The sequence below is a fragment of the Nothoprocta perdicaria genome, unplaced genomic scaffold (assembly GCF_003342845.1).
Source record: "Nothoprocta perdicaria isolate Ctin4 unplaced genomic scaffold, notPer1 scaffold_182, whole genome shotgun sequence".
In the NCBI taxonomy this organism is placed as follows: domain Eukaryota; kingdom Metazoa; phylum Chordata; class Aves; order Tinamiformes; family Tinamidae; genus Nothoprocta; species Nothoprocta perdicaria.
Window position 1 is genome coordinate 1,449,184 of NW_020455005.1, and position 13,376 is coordinate 1,462,559.

The 13,376-nt window shown below is 39.8% G+C and overlaps 1 protein-coding gene across 1 annotated transcript in view; it reads left to right on the top strand.

Moving 5' to 3' along the window:
* The window catches only part of PREP (prolyl endopeptidase), a 90,973-nt gene that overhangs the window by 72,424 nt on the left and 5,173 nt on the right, over positions 1-13,376 (top strand). The window contains exons 10-12 of the mRNA XM_026036617.1: positions 175-311; positions 5,847-5,941; positions 8,698-8,829. Coding sequence (XP_025892402.1) covers positions 175-311; positions 5,847-5,941; positions 8,698-8,829 — 364 coding nt within the window. The remainder of the gene's footprint in view (positions 1-174; positions 312-5,846; positions 5,942-8,697; positions 8,830-13,376) is intronic.

Here is a 13,376-nt window from a genome sequence, read left to right on the forward strand (position 1 = left end):
TCTGAACTGGCTTGGCCAAATAGAAGATGATGGGGAGAGGCTGTAGCAATCAATGCACACACTGCCCTAGAAGTTGTACCTGCTGTGTAGCATATGAGTGATATCCCTGATTCTCAGTTACAGCAGTGAGAGTTACAGCAGTAACAGCATTTCAAATTACTTCTTCTTTCCTAGGTTTTCTACCCTAGCAAAGATGGTACTAAGATCCCAATGTTTATTATACACAAGAAAGGAATTAAATTGGATGGTTCTCATCCTGCCTTCTTGTATGGATATGGAGGCTTCAACATCTCAATTACACCAAGCTACAGGTAAGCAGCATAACTTACACCTTATTCTGAAACAGGGAGCTAGCTCATTAGAAAAGCTTATAGCTCTATTCCCTCAAACGGGTATTTAAACCCCTTGCTGACCTGTGATAACGTAGGAGATTGGTTTGCTTTTTACCGAGTCACATAATTACCCTAAGTATTGAAAACAATTTAAATATTTAATTTTATGTAAGTAATTAAAATTTAGCAGTATTTTAATATATACTTTTGAAGAGATTGAGTCAGAAGAAAAATCATACTGTGCTCTTAGGTAAAAGAAAAGATGATTTTGTCTTGAATTGCCTACGATGTGGGGTCTGCATACACAAAGCAATGCGTTGTAAACCAAAAATGACATCTGCAAAACAGCATTTGTCGTCCTCAAATCCCATAAACTTCATTGTATGGATCATTTCTTAAAAGGCTTATATCCTCAACAATGAAATTTGAATAGATTTAAGCAAAAGTTATACTGATTGTCTTAGCCCGTTAATATACAGGAAATACTCCGTGGGCAAGATGGGAAAATAGAAATACAAGGGAGAGAATGGAGAGCTGTTCTTCAGATAGCAGAGCAGCTCACCACCACAAAAATAATCTATTATTAAAACAGCCTATTAAGCCTGCATGCCATCATACATTTTGCTTCAGAGTCAGCACATTCCAAGCAATCCTTTGTAGCACTTGCTCTTCCAGGTCACCGTGATTGTGTTGCTAAGTGGCATTTACAGTATCTGGTCCTCTGTAGCCAATACCTTGACTAACAATGGACCTCCCTTCCTGTATCTTATGATTATTTGAAAGTTTTTCATCCGCTTTATAAAGCTACATTTTTAATTTCCTGTGGTTCTTGGGAGATGCAATTAAATAACCAGAATAGTTTTTAAATGCCTTTTTTGACTAGGCTGAAGTACTGATTTATTACAGTTTATTATCAATGCAGAAATCTGTGATAGAACACACCACATTTTCTTTTTTAAAAGTAAATATCATGTACCCATTGATTTAGGATAAGATTTCACATACTGCAGAGAGGACACAAGAATTGAGTGCTGGAAGGAGGAGTAAAAGGTGTCTCACAAATCCTCTCTCCATTCCCCTTTCACTGGCCTTATTGCTTGTCAGATCCTTTGCTCTGCTGATTTAACTCACAAAAATGGCAGAAAAACACCCCATCAAAAAGGATAGGGTAGCTTCTTGCCATTTTATCAAGTCAAAAATTGACCCTTACAAGAATCCAACAAACATCAGAGCCAACACAGCAGGAGAGTGCAGCTAATAGCCAGAAAAAGGAAATAAGGGAAAACGAAGGAGTAAGCTTAACAAGTGCCAAGGGTCCGATATGCTTGGATCCAATTTCAGTAGTTCATAAAATAAGAACATGAGTCTGTAATAGTCCCTTAAAAATAATTACTTGAGACACTGTCAGTCATCTCCAGTTCAAAATGCACTGCATTGACATTCTCTATATATACTTATATATACATTTTCAGCCTTTCTACCCAGGCCAAAGCTGTATGTTTAATAAACTCAAAGAAGTTATTACCTGTCTGTACAAAAGGCTGGAGATTAAAGCAGTGTTTGCCAAGGTCCCTGTGGGCTATATCCTGCAGCAATCCACACAGAGGTTCCCGGTTCAAGTGCTGCCCCAGGCACAGTCATTTTATATAGACAAAAACAGAGGAGGCACGAGGCTGGGAAGCCACAGGATGGGCAAAGCTTGGAAATGCCACGTGATTCCCCTGATCCTGAGTGGAGACGTCGCTGCTGAAATGCAACCAAGCAGCACAGTAGCTGTTTATCTTAACAAGAACAACTCCAATCCCTACTCTTTTCCTGGATAAATAGCCCTGATTTTTATTTGAACTGCACCACTTGTAACGTTTCACAAAGCACTCCACTTCTTCCTGGGGATTCTGTTCTATATCAGATATTCTTGCTAGATGATATTTTGTACCCATTAATATGAGCCAGTTCACTGGCTTGTGAAGCATATTTCTGCTTAATTCAGAAAGTGATGCTGCTTTTTATTTATTGTCTAACACAAAATATATTTTTTTGTTGTTGTTGTTTTCCATGAATACTTCAGAAATAAATCAACAGGTAAGAAGCTCCAGAAATAAAAAGGAGAGCCTTATGTTTGAATGCAAACATACATCTTCCGTGTGCTCCGCTGGACCAAAAAGCTGTAATTGGTAGTATTTCTAGTATAGTGCACACGGGAGCCCTGTCATTAATTACACAGACTGCACACTGAGTTCATGCTAAAATTGATGGAAGTTGCACCTGTGGCTTGGCAGAGCATTTGTGGAAACGCTGTTGAAAATGCACCAATAATGCCTCAGATGCTGCTGATTTACCCTGCGGGAACCAGCATGTTCCCCTTTGTTGTTCTGGGAGTGCCTCTGTACCTACAACAGAAGGAATTTCTAGTGCATCCTGAAATGCAATTGATTGTGCAGCAGACTGTGAAGTCATGTTTTAGGACCAGGTTCCACAAAGCCTTTAGGCAAGGACATGGTGCAGGGAAGACTGTAACCGCTCCAGAGGGTCAGGCAAAATAGCAGCCCCTGGTGCAGGGTGCAAGGTTATTTTGTTCTGTTGTTCTGTCTGCTGCTCTATCCTGCTCCACAAGAGCCAAGGACCATCCACGGTCAGTAACTCCAAGTGTTTTTTGCCACCACCAATGGCCTAACCAACCTCTCTCCAAAGGCACAAGGTACAGCCATCAGCTGCAATACCTGATAATAAATTGGGAATTCTGGAAAGAAAACAAAAGTGCTTTCTGAAGCCCTGCTCCTCACGCTGCTCTATAATGTAGCCAGCAATACCTGCTTTCTTTGTTCCTGATGTGCGTGTTACGCTCTGTAAGAAACAAGTAAAAGGCTCAGGAAAGACTTCTCCAGGGAAGGAATTATCTTCCCCTCCCTGCACTGGCTCCTTCGTGACCCTTTTCCCCTTTTCTTTCGCCTTTCTCATGCTCCCAAGGAGAGAAGGAAAAACAGGGTAGGTGAGAAAAAGCAGGTAGTAGAGACATGGGGGAAGAGCAGGGAAGCCGGCTTTCCCATCCGTACGGAGGCATTTCTTGGACATACAAGGGAACTGGGCAGTTTGCTGTGACTCAGTCACCAAATTGACTTCAAATTAAACCTGGAAGCAGGAAGCCCCCTGGAAGAACACAGTAGGCAGTAGCAGAGCTGTGTATGAACCCTGCATTTTGTACTGTCTGGTCACTTGGGATTTTCACTTTTTAAAGGTCAATTATCTTCTAATGAGACCTTGTTCCCTGTATTTAAAAAACACTTTGGCAGAGCTCACAGTAAGTTCTTGGCCAGTTCACCTCTAAACATTGATCAGGTTATCGTTCCACTGACCATACCCAAGGGCATAGCCTAGCCTCAATTAATAGCCATTTGCAGTGAAATTCCAGAATGTACATAATGGGGCAGTATTTCAGAAATGCCCAAATCCCAGTAATATTGCTGGGAATAAGCACAGATAAACAAAGTGTGCTGACTTACAACTCAGGCAGTGTAATGGTTGTTACCAAACTTGGGTTTATCCACAGTTACTGAGGGTCTGTGCCACAGAAAGGAGTGTTGGTTCAAGGAAATGGGAACAACCCCGTGTAGTAAGAGTTGACTGCAGTGGGTTTCTACTGAAATAAAGTATCCTGTGAGATTATAAGACACTAGGGTTGTGTGAAAATTATCATCAAGGTAGCATCTTTGTTAGAGGAAGCTGCAGACAGAAGAACTCAGGAGTTTGGTTGCATGTTGCTCATTTATGCTTTGCTGTTTAATATGCAGGTTCCTCAAATAAAAACAAATAAAAACAAATAAAGTTTCTTTCAAAGTGTGGAATTTGTTCCAGGATTTGTATTTCTAAATACTCTTGGGCAGTATATCTGGGTAGTAAACTCATACCTTACCTGCAATTTCTGTAATTGCTCTCTTTGATTATTAGCAGATCGGTAAGGTTGGACCAAAAAGTCTCTCTATTGATTTTTTTGAGGGACAGAGTGAAAAGTAGTGCACAATATACTGGGAGGTTTTGTGACTTCCACATAGAAAGATTAAAAAGCCACAATCTCTTGGGGCAACCTGCTGTCAGACTACTCTTCATCCATATCAGCAGTGCAGCAGGCTGCAGAAATCAGGTGTCCTAGAGTTTAACCTAAAACTGCTCTCTGACCCTTTGCACACCGTGCATGTAGAATATCAGTCTCACCTCTGATAAGCAAATCACAGAGATCTAAGGAAAAATACAACTTGGAGTGACAAACTTCAGAATTGGTTTTGCAGAAGCAAAGCTCCTGAGCTACCTGGTGGCTGCTGTTAATCAGCCTAAGTGGAAGATTTTTCCTTTGATGGTTTATGAAAATACAGAATTCTCTTATCAGTTATCCTTACACTTTCCTTTTGCTTTCTTAATCCTTGGTGTATGCTGTCAAGAAAATGTGATGGTACATAGATAATTGCTTCGGGAGCTATGAAAAAAATCACTTGCTTTGATGCTACATACAGGTTACAGATGGATAACACTCTTAAGACCAGCATCTTCCAAGATGTTTCTGATAAGCAATATGGGAACAATCTTACTCATGTGATTGGGTAGGATTAATTTCTGCAGGCAGTGGTTCCTTGAATTAGCAAAGGTTTCAAGTAGATAAAAAAAAATCTAAACCTACCTATTAGAGGAAAAATTATTGGGTTTAATTTTGAATATTTTACTGTTCTCCTTGGCATACATGTGGTCTGCCATCTGGAGCTTCTGCTGTGTTGTGCTGTTGCCTCAATGGATCAGAGATCTAGTTTTCTTCTTAACTGTTAAATATAATTTAAATTACTTGAATCCCTTTAGCTTTCCTGTAGGTTCTGGAGATGCTAGGGAAGGCAAAACTTGTATTTTAAACTTTCATGATCTCTTTTGTATTCCGTAATGTAAGTGGAAAACAAATGAAAAGGGGTTTCACTAGAACTTGGCAACAGACCCCACTGAGGGAAGCAGTTTTTCTTTGCAAATACAGTTTCATAGAAGTGAAAGAAAAAAAGACATTAAGCAAAAGTTGAAAGCTTCTGCTCATAAACAAAGATCAAGTGCTGATCTTACATCCTAAATTTTTGTTTTCTTCATTTGGGCTTAATGAAAGCTCCTTCTCTGAAATGGCAGAGGATGAACAGCCCAGTAAACAATAGGGGTCCAATTGATGCTTTAGGGATGGTCAAAAAAATAGTGATATATCCTGGGTGTCTTTTGTTAGACAGATCCACTGCATCAGAAGTGCAGAACTAAAGCGAACAGCATGGAAAAGCACTGGTTCCTCTCCAGAGATTATAGAGGGTTTTTCCGTGGGTGACCATTTAGAAAGGAGGAGGAGGCCTGGCTATTCAGATTTGCCACTGAGGGAGAATTTAATTCCTGATTTTGTTGTAGATATTGGAACAGATCTTTCCCTCAAAGTACTTTTGTAAGGATGGTAGAAGTATAAGCAGTCAGAAATCTATAATAATCTTCTGTTTGATTGTTTTTTAGTGTGTCAAGACTTATTTTTGTGCGACACCTCGGGGGTGTTCTGGCAGTGGCTAACATCAGGGGCGGTGGTGAATATGGAGAGACTTGGCACAAAGGTAAATCAGTCCCAAGTACAGCAACAAAAGTACAGGCAATAAAGCTGAAAACAGTTTCTTTTGCTCTCTTTTCCATATATACTCATTTGCTTTGTATTTATTCAGGTAGTAACGTCTTTTTTTCCTTGCATATAATATTTAATCTGCAGCTCACCCAGTACTGTGAGAGTTACAGTTAGATTGCTTCAGTTTCAGCTTTTGTAGCCTGCTTTAAAAGTCCTGTTCTGCACAGATACGATTTTCCAAGAATATTAGTGCATTTTTTTTCAAAACAAGATCAAGTTCCCAGACTTTCAGGATTTAAAAATGCACCTGTTTATCTTCAGTGATCTTTCACATACCTTTTTTATTAATTGCAGTTGCACATACGGAAGAATCAATCAATGCCTGCATATTTGTAATTCCCAAATTTTCATCAGAGCTTTACCAGGTTTAAATGTGATATCTAAACTATATCCAGACCTTGCCCTGTATTAAGATCTTTCAGGATTTGGATTACAGATCCTAAGTCTAGTCCTCTGCTCTTGAGAGCTGGCCCTACAATTCCTGATGCCCAGAAGGAATCGCCATTGCCTGCTTTGCCTCTCACAGTTTTGCTCAAAAATTGCCATGTCATCCACTGCACGTGACGATAGGAGGGCAGCTTCCTGCAGGGAAACATTCAGGCATTTCAGCCTTTTTTTAAGCTGACTGACTAATGCTGCAAGAAAACTCCCTACAAAATCCTGTCCACATCTTTTCATCCTTTATCAATATTCTTTGCTAAATTTCTCTCTAGTCTTTCCCTTTCTGGTCCTCGTTCTTTTATTGCCCTTGTTGACTTGTCTTATTGCTGACAACTTTTGCATCCCTTTACCAAAGCAAAAAGCTGGAGAGTGTCACACTCAGCTCAGGAACACATCCACTGTTATTTACTGATTTACTTGCGTGTCCAGAGCCTGGGGGCCAAGTTGCCAGAGAAATTGTCAGCTGGGTGAATGTGCCAGAACAGTAGTGGTCATGATAACAGCAATTCACCATAGGAATAATCCATAATAACTTTTTATTAAACAAAACGGGATTCCCAGATCATTACAGTTTGGTATTTCCATATCATCTGCTCTAACTCTTTCCTCTGGGTCATTTCCTCACAATTAAGTTAAAGATCTAATGGTTTCATAAATAGAAGCCACGTATGCTCACAAATACAGAAGATTATTGCTAAAGACCTTATCCTTGCATCCTTCATTAATTTTAATTTGTCCGTTGGTTTGTAATAAGTTTTAATAAAATTTATCTTAATATGATAATGCATCTTTCGTTTACCTATTTCCTGTTCAATTTTGACCTGAGTCTTTTAGTGCGGTTACATAATTATTTATCTATCTGTCCTTTGTTAATTCTAGAAGCAAATACAGAGTCTGTTTACTTAGATTTGCAACTTAATTATATAGATGGGATTCTGACCTTACCCCAGACCAAAAGTTTGAGCAAAGAGTAGGATTTCTTGCATGGTTTTATTGTCTCTTGTTTTTCACTGCAGTTCTTCTCTCCAGTTTCTATCCCTTGCTGCCACGCTGTATTAGAATTATCCCAACATGTCTCTCTCCTGTGGTCCTTTTTAACGAGAGCATTATGCATATTGATAAAAAAAGAAAAAAAGAGTTCACTGTTGTTCCCAGTCCTACAAGGAGATATGTGCAACTAAAGGTTGGAATCATCTAACTTTGGCAACCTAAACATGAAGCATCCATATAAGCTGGGCATTTATGTTCTCTGCATGGACAGAGACACCTCTGGATGTCTGGACACCTTATTTTAGGGTGGAATTAATTGTCCTGGGTGAGGACAGGAGTCCTGGAGTGAGAGCCTGGGCAGTCAGCTAGGACTAAAGACCCAACTTCTAGGTGAAGTGAAAGGGAGTTCCTCTCCCCCCAGATATGTGGGGGATATGCACACACACACTGAACGAGACTGCAGTTTTTGCTACAGGAACACTAGGATTTTCTTCACAGTTCCCATTTCTTGCTAGCATTTAGCTGCCTGAGAAATACTCGCCGTACCAGGTCTATGGCAGACTGTGTAACCTTTGAGGAGAAGCTATTTTCACAGTCTCTTGCCAAACAGGCCTCCAAGGGAGATGGATTGCGATACTGTGAGATTCGGTCATCTGAATGCTCTAGATTGATTTTCTTCTTCTCAAACAATAGAAAGATTTTAGGGAAAGACCAGCTTTTCTCTTTCCTATCCTACTCTGCAAGAATTTGTGTCTTGAGACCTAGAAATTTTATTTTTTATATCACCTAAACCTGCATTTTCCATCATGATTTATTTCCCCTTCATATGATTGTGCTTGGACGTTGTTTAACAAGATTGCACCCTGTTTACTTTGAACATTTTGATATTTATAGTTTGTTAATAAAATTTCAAAACAAGATGTGACTCTAAAGTCCCTTTATTGGCAATAGCTGTGTTTCACCCAATTTGGGAATGAATAAGAGAAAAAAGGAAAATTACCACCCACTCATTGTGTTTCCAGGAAATTGTAAGCACTTATTTTATGCAGAAGCAAATTCAAAGCTTTCTTGTTTTAAGAAACCATCAGACTTTTGGTGTTGAAAGGGTCTCATTTTTGCTCTCTTTCTCAGCTGCATCAGTTATTAAAATGTTCTTGAGACTGGAATTGTTCCCAGGTATTTCTGTACACGTGTATTTCTGAAGAGATGGTCTCAAATGGATATTATTGACTCAGTGGATTTGTTTTATTTGTGTACTAGGTGGTATCTTGGCCAACAAACAAAATTGCTTTGATGACTTCCAGTACGCTGCCAAGTACCTTATCAAAGAGGGCTACACATCTCCAAAGAAGCTGACTATTAATGGGGGCTCCAACGGGGGCCTTCTAGTGGGTAAGAATTTTGTGAACATTTCCTGGCTTTGGTGCTGAGGTTTATCAAATTAACTAGACAAAAGATGTATGAGACCCTCTTTCAGAAAGTTGCCCGAATGTCATTGCCTTAAGATAAACCAAGTGCTATATAAAATTCTGATTCATTTACTGTTTGCATAGAGCACTGAAATACTGCAATCTCTAGCAGGTGCTGTCTATTAAAACCTTGTTTAAAGTAACTATCCTGAGTTGTGTGCTATAGCTAACCCTGTGCGAGAGACACACAATAGTTAAGAGTGCTTAAAAAACTTGTTTTAACTTTCTCTTTCTTACAGCTACCCCCCCCAAAAAAAAAGAGAAATGTTTTATTTAACACTAGGAGACATTGTGTGGGCTGTTGTATGAGCTAGAGCCCCACATGCTGCAATCCTTCGTTGGAGGGCCTCAGTCTTTCTGTGGTTACACCTTCTCATTCATAGAAGGAAAATGAAAACATGATCATTGAGTGCTTAAGGCCTTTGTACAGGGATAAGTAATAATTTGATTTCATTTATAGAGTTAAAACACAACTACAACTAAAACAATGAATGTCTGTGGTGAGAAGTGCAAAATAGTAAGTGCAGCTACTTCGAAAGAGAAAGCCATGAGCTGTGTTATGTTGCCACAGATGCGTTTTTATTCACATATTGTTCACTGATCCTTCCAAAATTCAGGAAGAACAATAGCTGCTTCTTAAACAGAAAAGCTTGTCACAAAAAGGCCTCATAGTCTAACCAGTGTTTAAAGAGTAACAACATTTCTCTCTGATTGAATCCCACTATCTGAAGGTAGTATAAGAAAAGGAGGGGTGCTGGAGTTAATTCAATCTTGAAGGCAGAGGGAAACGTAATGAATAAGAATGAGGTTTGTTTGGATTTACTTAAAGAATATGATACACGTGTGACAGTGTGGTGGAGTCAAGCTCATGAAGTGAGATGAAGAAAAGCATACTGAAAGTTTACAAATCATAGATTTATAGAAAATGGGTAGATGACTAATATCACCTGTGGATCTGTTTTTTATTCTTTAATGATCTGCAGATGACAGCCCTTTTTTTACCTGAGCCTTCTTGGAAATTCTTACAGTCCTATTTAAAGGAAGCATCTGTTTTTAAAGATAAATAACATCTTAGAGTACATGTACTTTTTTTCTTTCTGCATAAGTACTTCTCAAATACAGAGGCAAAAGGTACTTGTAAATAAGTGCACAAATAGAAATGGATGAACATATACAACGTTAAAGGGTCTACACATCACTGTGAGTCCAAGCATGAAACAAAACTACCCTGTGTGGGCTAATCTGTTTTATTTGGAAATTCAGTTCACAGAATCACAGAATGGTTGAGATTGGAAGGGACCTCTAGAGATCATCTAGTCCAGCCCCCCTGCTCAAGCAGGGACACCTACAGTTAAACTTTTGAAAAATGTTTTTTATACTTACCTGGACTTTAGTTTCAGTCAGGAGATTAATCCTGCCCAGGTTCAGTCATCAGAACCCCCTGTGTCTGCCAGGAGGAGCCAGCTGCCTCCTCTAGGGAAGGGGGAGCAAGTGGCCTTTGCAGAGAGCAGCTCGTTGCAGGTGAAGCAGGTCTCATGCGTCTGGGCCTCACTGCTGTGGAGATCTGTTGTTGGAGACCGTCCCTTGAAGTCGCAGATCGGTGCGGGTGTCCTCAGGCTTCCTGAGCTGCATGAGGGGTTTCCTTGGCTCGGTGAAACTCTGTGGCTGTTGGAAATGTTTAGAAGCAGGTTTTCGCCAAAGCAGAACTAAATTCTCAAGAGTGAATAGCTGCTCATATATAGCATTGCTGATGCTTTAGATGTAATGATTCTCTGCCAGAATTTCTTACTCCACACTTTTTGAAGAAAAACCTGGCAAGGAATTACCATTTTTCCAAAATGCTGTTTCCTTTTAGTCTAATTATCAGGAGGTGACTCTGAGGAGGGCAGAGCTCTGACCTCCTGGCTCATTCAGCTGCAGAACAAGGTCTCCTTGTCCTGCAGAGCGGGAGCCTGAAGCTGAGTGGGGCAGCACAGCTGGGAGGTGAAAGCCTCCTTCATGCAAATACAGTGTTTGGCACTGGTGTTTGCTTGGGCAGACATTTCTGGGCTTTTGTGATTTTATCTTTGTACGGATTTTTTAAAAGAAACCCAAAATATGTGTAGAGGATAAAACTCATGAAGAAATTGTTCTACCAAGTTGCAGTTTATTAATGCATATAGTATGCATACTATACATGTATAGTATAATGTATGCATATAATGCATGTATTATGATTAAAGAGATGGAATGAGAGCTGGTGGGTGTCTCCACTTCTTGCTGAAGTAACTTTTCAGAGAATTAAACACAGCAATTCATGATATAATCCAGAGCAACACACAGTGCAAGTCTTGAAGATACACTCTATAATAAAGAATACTAAAATTCAATATTACAATAACTGTTTCAGCTGCTTTGCCCTACCAGAGTAATACTTATGTTAAGACAGAAAATAACATAAAAAGCAGGGATCTAATCAAAAGGTTCACTTAAAAGAGGACTGTGTTTTTTGGTGGCAACTATTGAAGTCTCCCTATTCCTTTTGAAACTGACTCAGAAAGGGCCCAGGAAAAATCAGCATAACTGTGTAGCAGAGATGTCCAGACATAAAACAGCCTTCAAAAAACAGCACATTCAAGTGAAGAAATAGGACAGAGCATTAAGCTCTGGATGGACCAACAGACCACAGAAGATTGATGTGCAAATTGCTAGCAGCGTGAAGATGAACAATAAAACTTTATGGACGTCAGAAGCAGGAAGCTGGCCAGAGAATCTGTAGGTCTTATAGATTAGTGAGGTGTAAAAGGAGCACTGTAGAAAGATAATGGCAACACAGGAGGACTAAATGGTTTATGTTTATTGATGTTCCTTCCTGAGGAGCTTGGGGAGTTCCCTACACCAGAGTCTCTCCCCATGGGGAATGCTCTGAAGAGCTGACTCAAGCTCAAGCACCAGTTGAAGAGGGAGTAGATCAATCAGATGAGAAGTACCGGCTTGCCAGGTCCAGCTGGTGCACACACACGAACCTCAATTAACTCCAGGAGGAAACTGCAGGCCACTAAGCTGAGGAACAGAAGGGGCAGTTGCTTGTGCCAATGCCTAACGTGGCTCACGGTGACCCACGAAGTGCAGATGAGTAAATCTGACTCCTGCCATGGACAGACTGCTTGAAACCAGTAACAGCTGACACATGCAAGAAAGAATCCTGCAGGCTGACGTTGAGGCTTGCAAATCTGTTATGAGTGTTTGAAGGACGCAGAGTGTGGGGCTTGTAACTGTCACCTAGTTGAGGATTTTGTCTTGGGTTTCTGAAAGGTTTTTGACAAGGTCCCTCCCACAAAACTCGGTGAGGAAAAGTTATTTTCAAGCTGGAAGGAAGCTCCTGTTACACCTGGTTAGTAGGAAGGAAAGAGTGGGAATAAATTACCCATTTTCACAATGGAGAAAATTGGAGAATCACAGAAAATTTGGGAGAGAGTTTGTCGAGGTGTGGATGAATAGCAGTGGCCTTTGAATTGAGGAAGGAATTTTGGAATGCACTCAGGGAATTGTTTGAGCATCTCAGTGCTTACTCAGGCACCAAGGATTGAATACTAAATATGATTAGGAAAAAATAAATAACGAAAGAAAACAATACATTTAAGCCTCAATTTCAATCCTGCCAGTCGTCACCTTCTAAATTGAACACTGAGCTAGATGGGCAAATCTGGTTGTTTTTATAATGTGAGGCAAGTGCTGTGCTTAAAGCAATTATTCCCTTTTCAACCTCTTTTAATATAAAAGATATAAAAAGAAATAGGGACAGGTTTTCATTTGGATTTGCATAGTAATTATGGAAGAAAACTTTCATCTACAAATGATGAGATTTTTTGCTCCTTAATGCCCTTTTCTTTGTTGATGCTGTTTAGCAAATAAACAGCTTAGAAAGCATCAATTCCATAGCCAAAAAGCTCGTGTACATAGTACATAAGTTTTTAAAGTACTTTAAACTCAGCTTTAAAGTACTCTTAAACGCAGCTTGCCTGGTTTGGAAGGCCGTTTTCAGAGTGCTGTGTTTTTGGTGCTTAGAGATCAAGGAAATAACTCTTACGCATATTTTTAAAATGCCCCCTTTGCAAGTTAATATTTTTATGTTCTTGTGCATTTGTTTCAGTTTTGCTTCAAAGTCCATTTGATTTCATATTCGTTGAAAATCTCAAGTGCAGTTGGTTTTGTATTAGACTGTACTCTCTTGTTTTGCTTCAGACACGATGTGGGAATCTTATGTTTCTTACTAGTTATTTTAGCTTGACAGTTTTACACATTTCGGGGAAAAAAAGACAAAAAAAATATCAAAAAAGAAGCCGCCTTATGCTTTTCGGTGTGGGCTCATTGGCGGTGGACGCGTGGGCTTGGACCTTCCTTCCTTCCTTCCTTCCTTCCTTCCTTCCTTCCTTCCTTCCTTCCTTCCTTCCTTCCTTCCTTCCTTCCTTCCTTCCTTCCTTCCTTCCT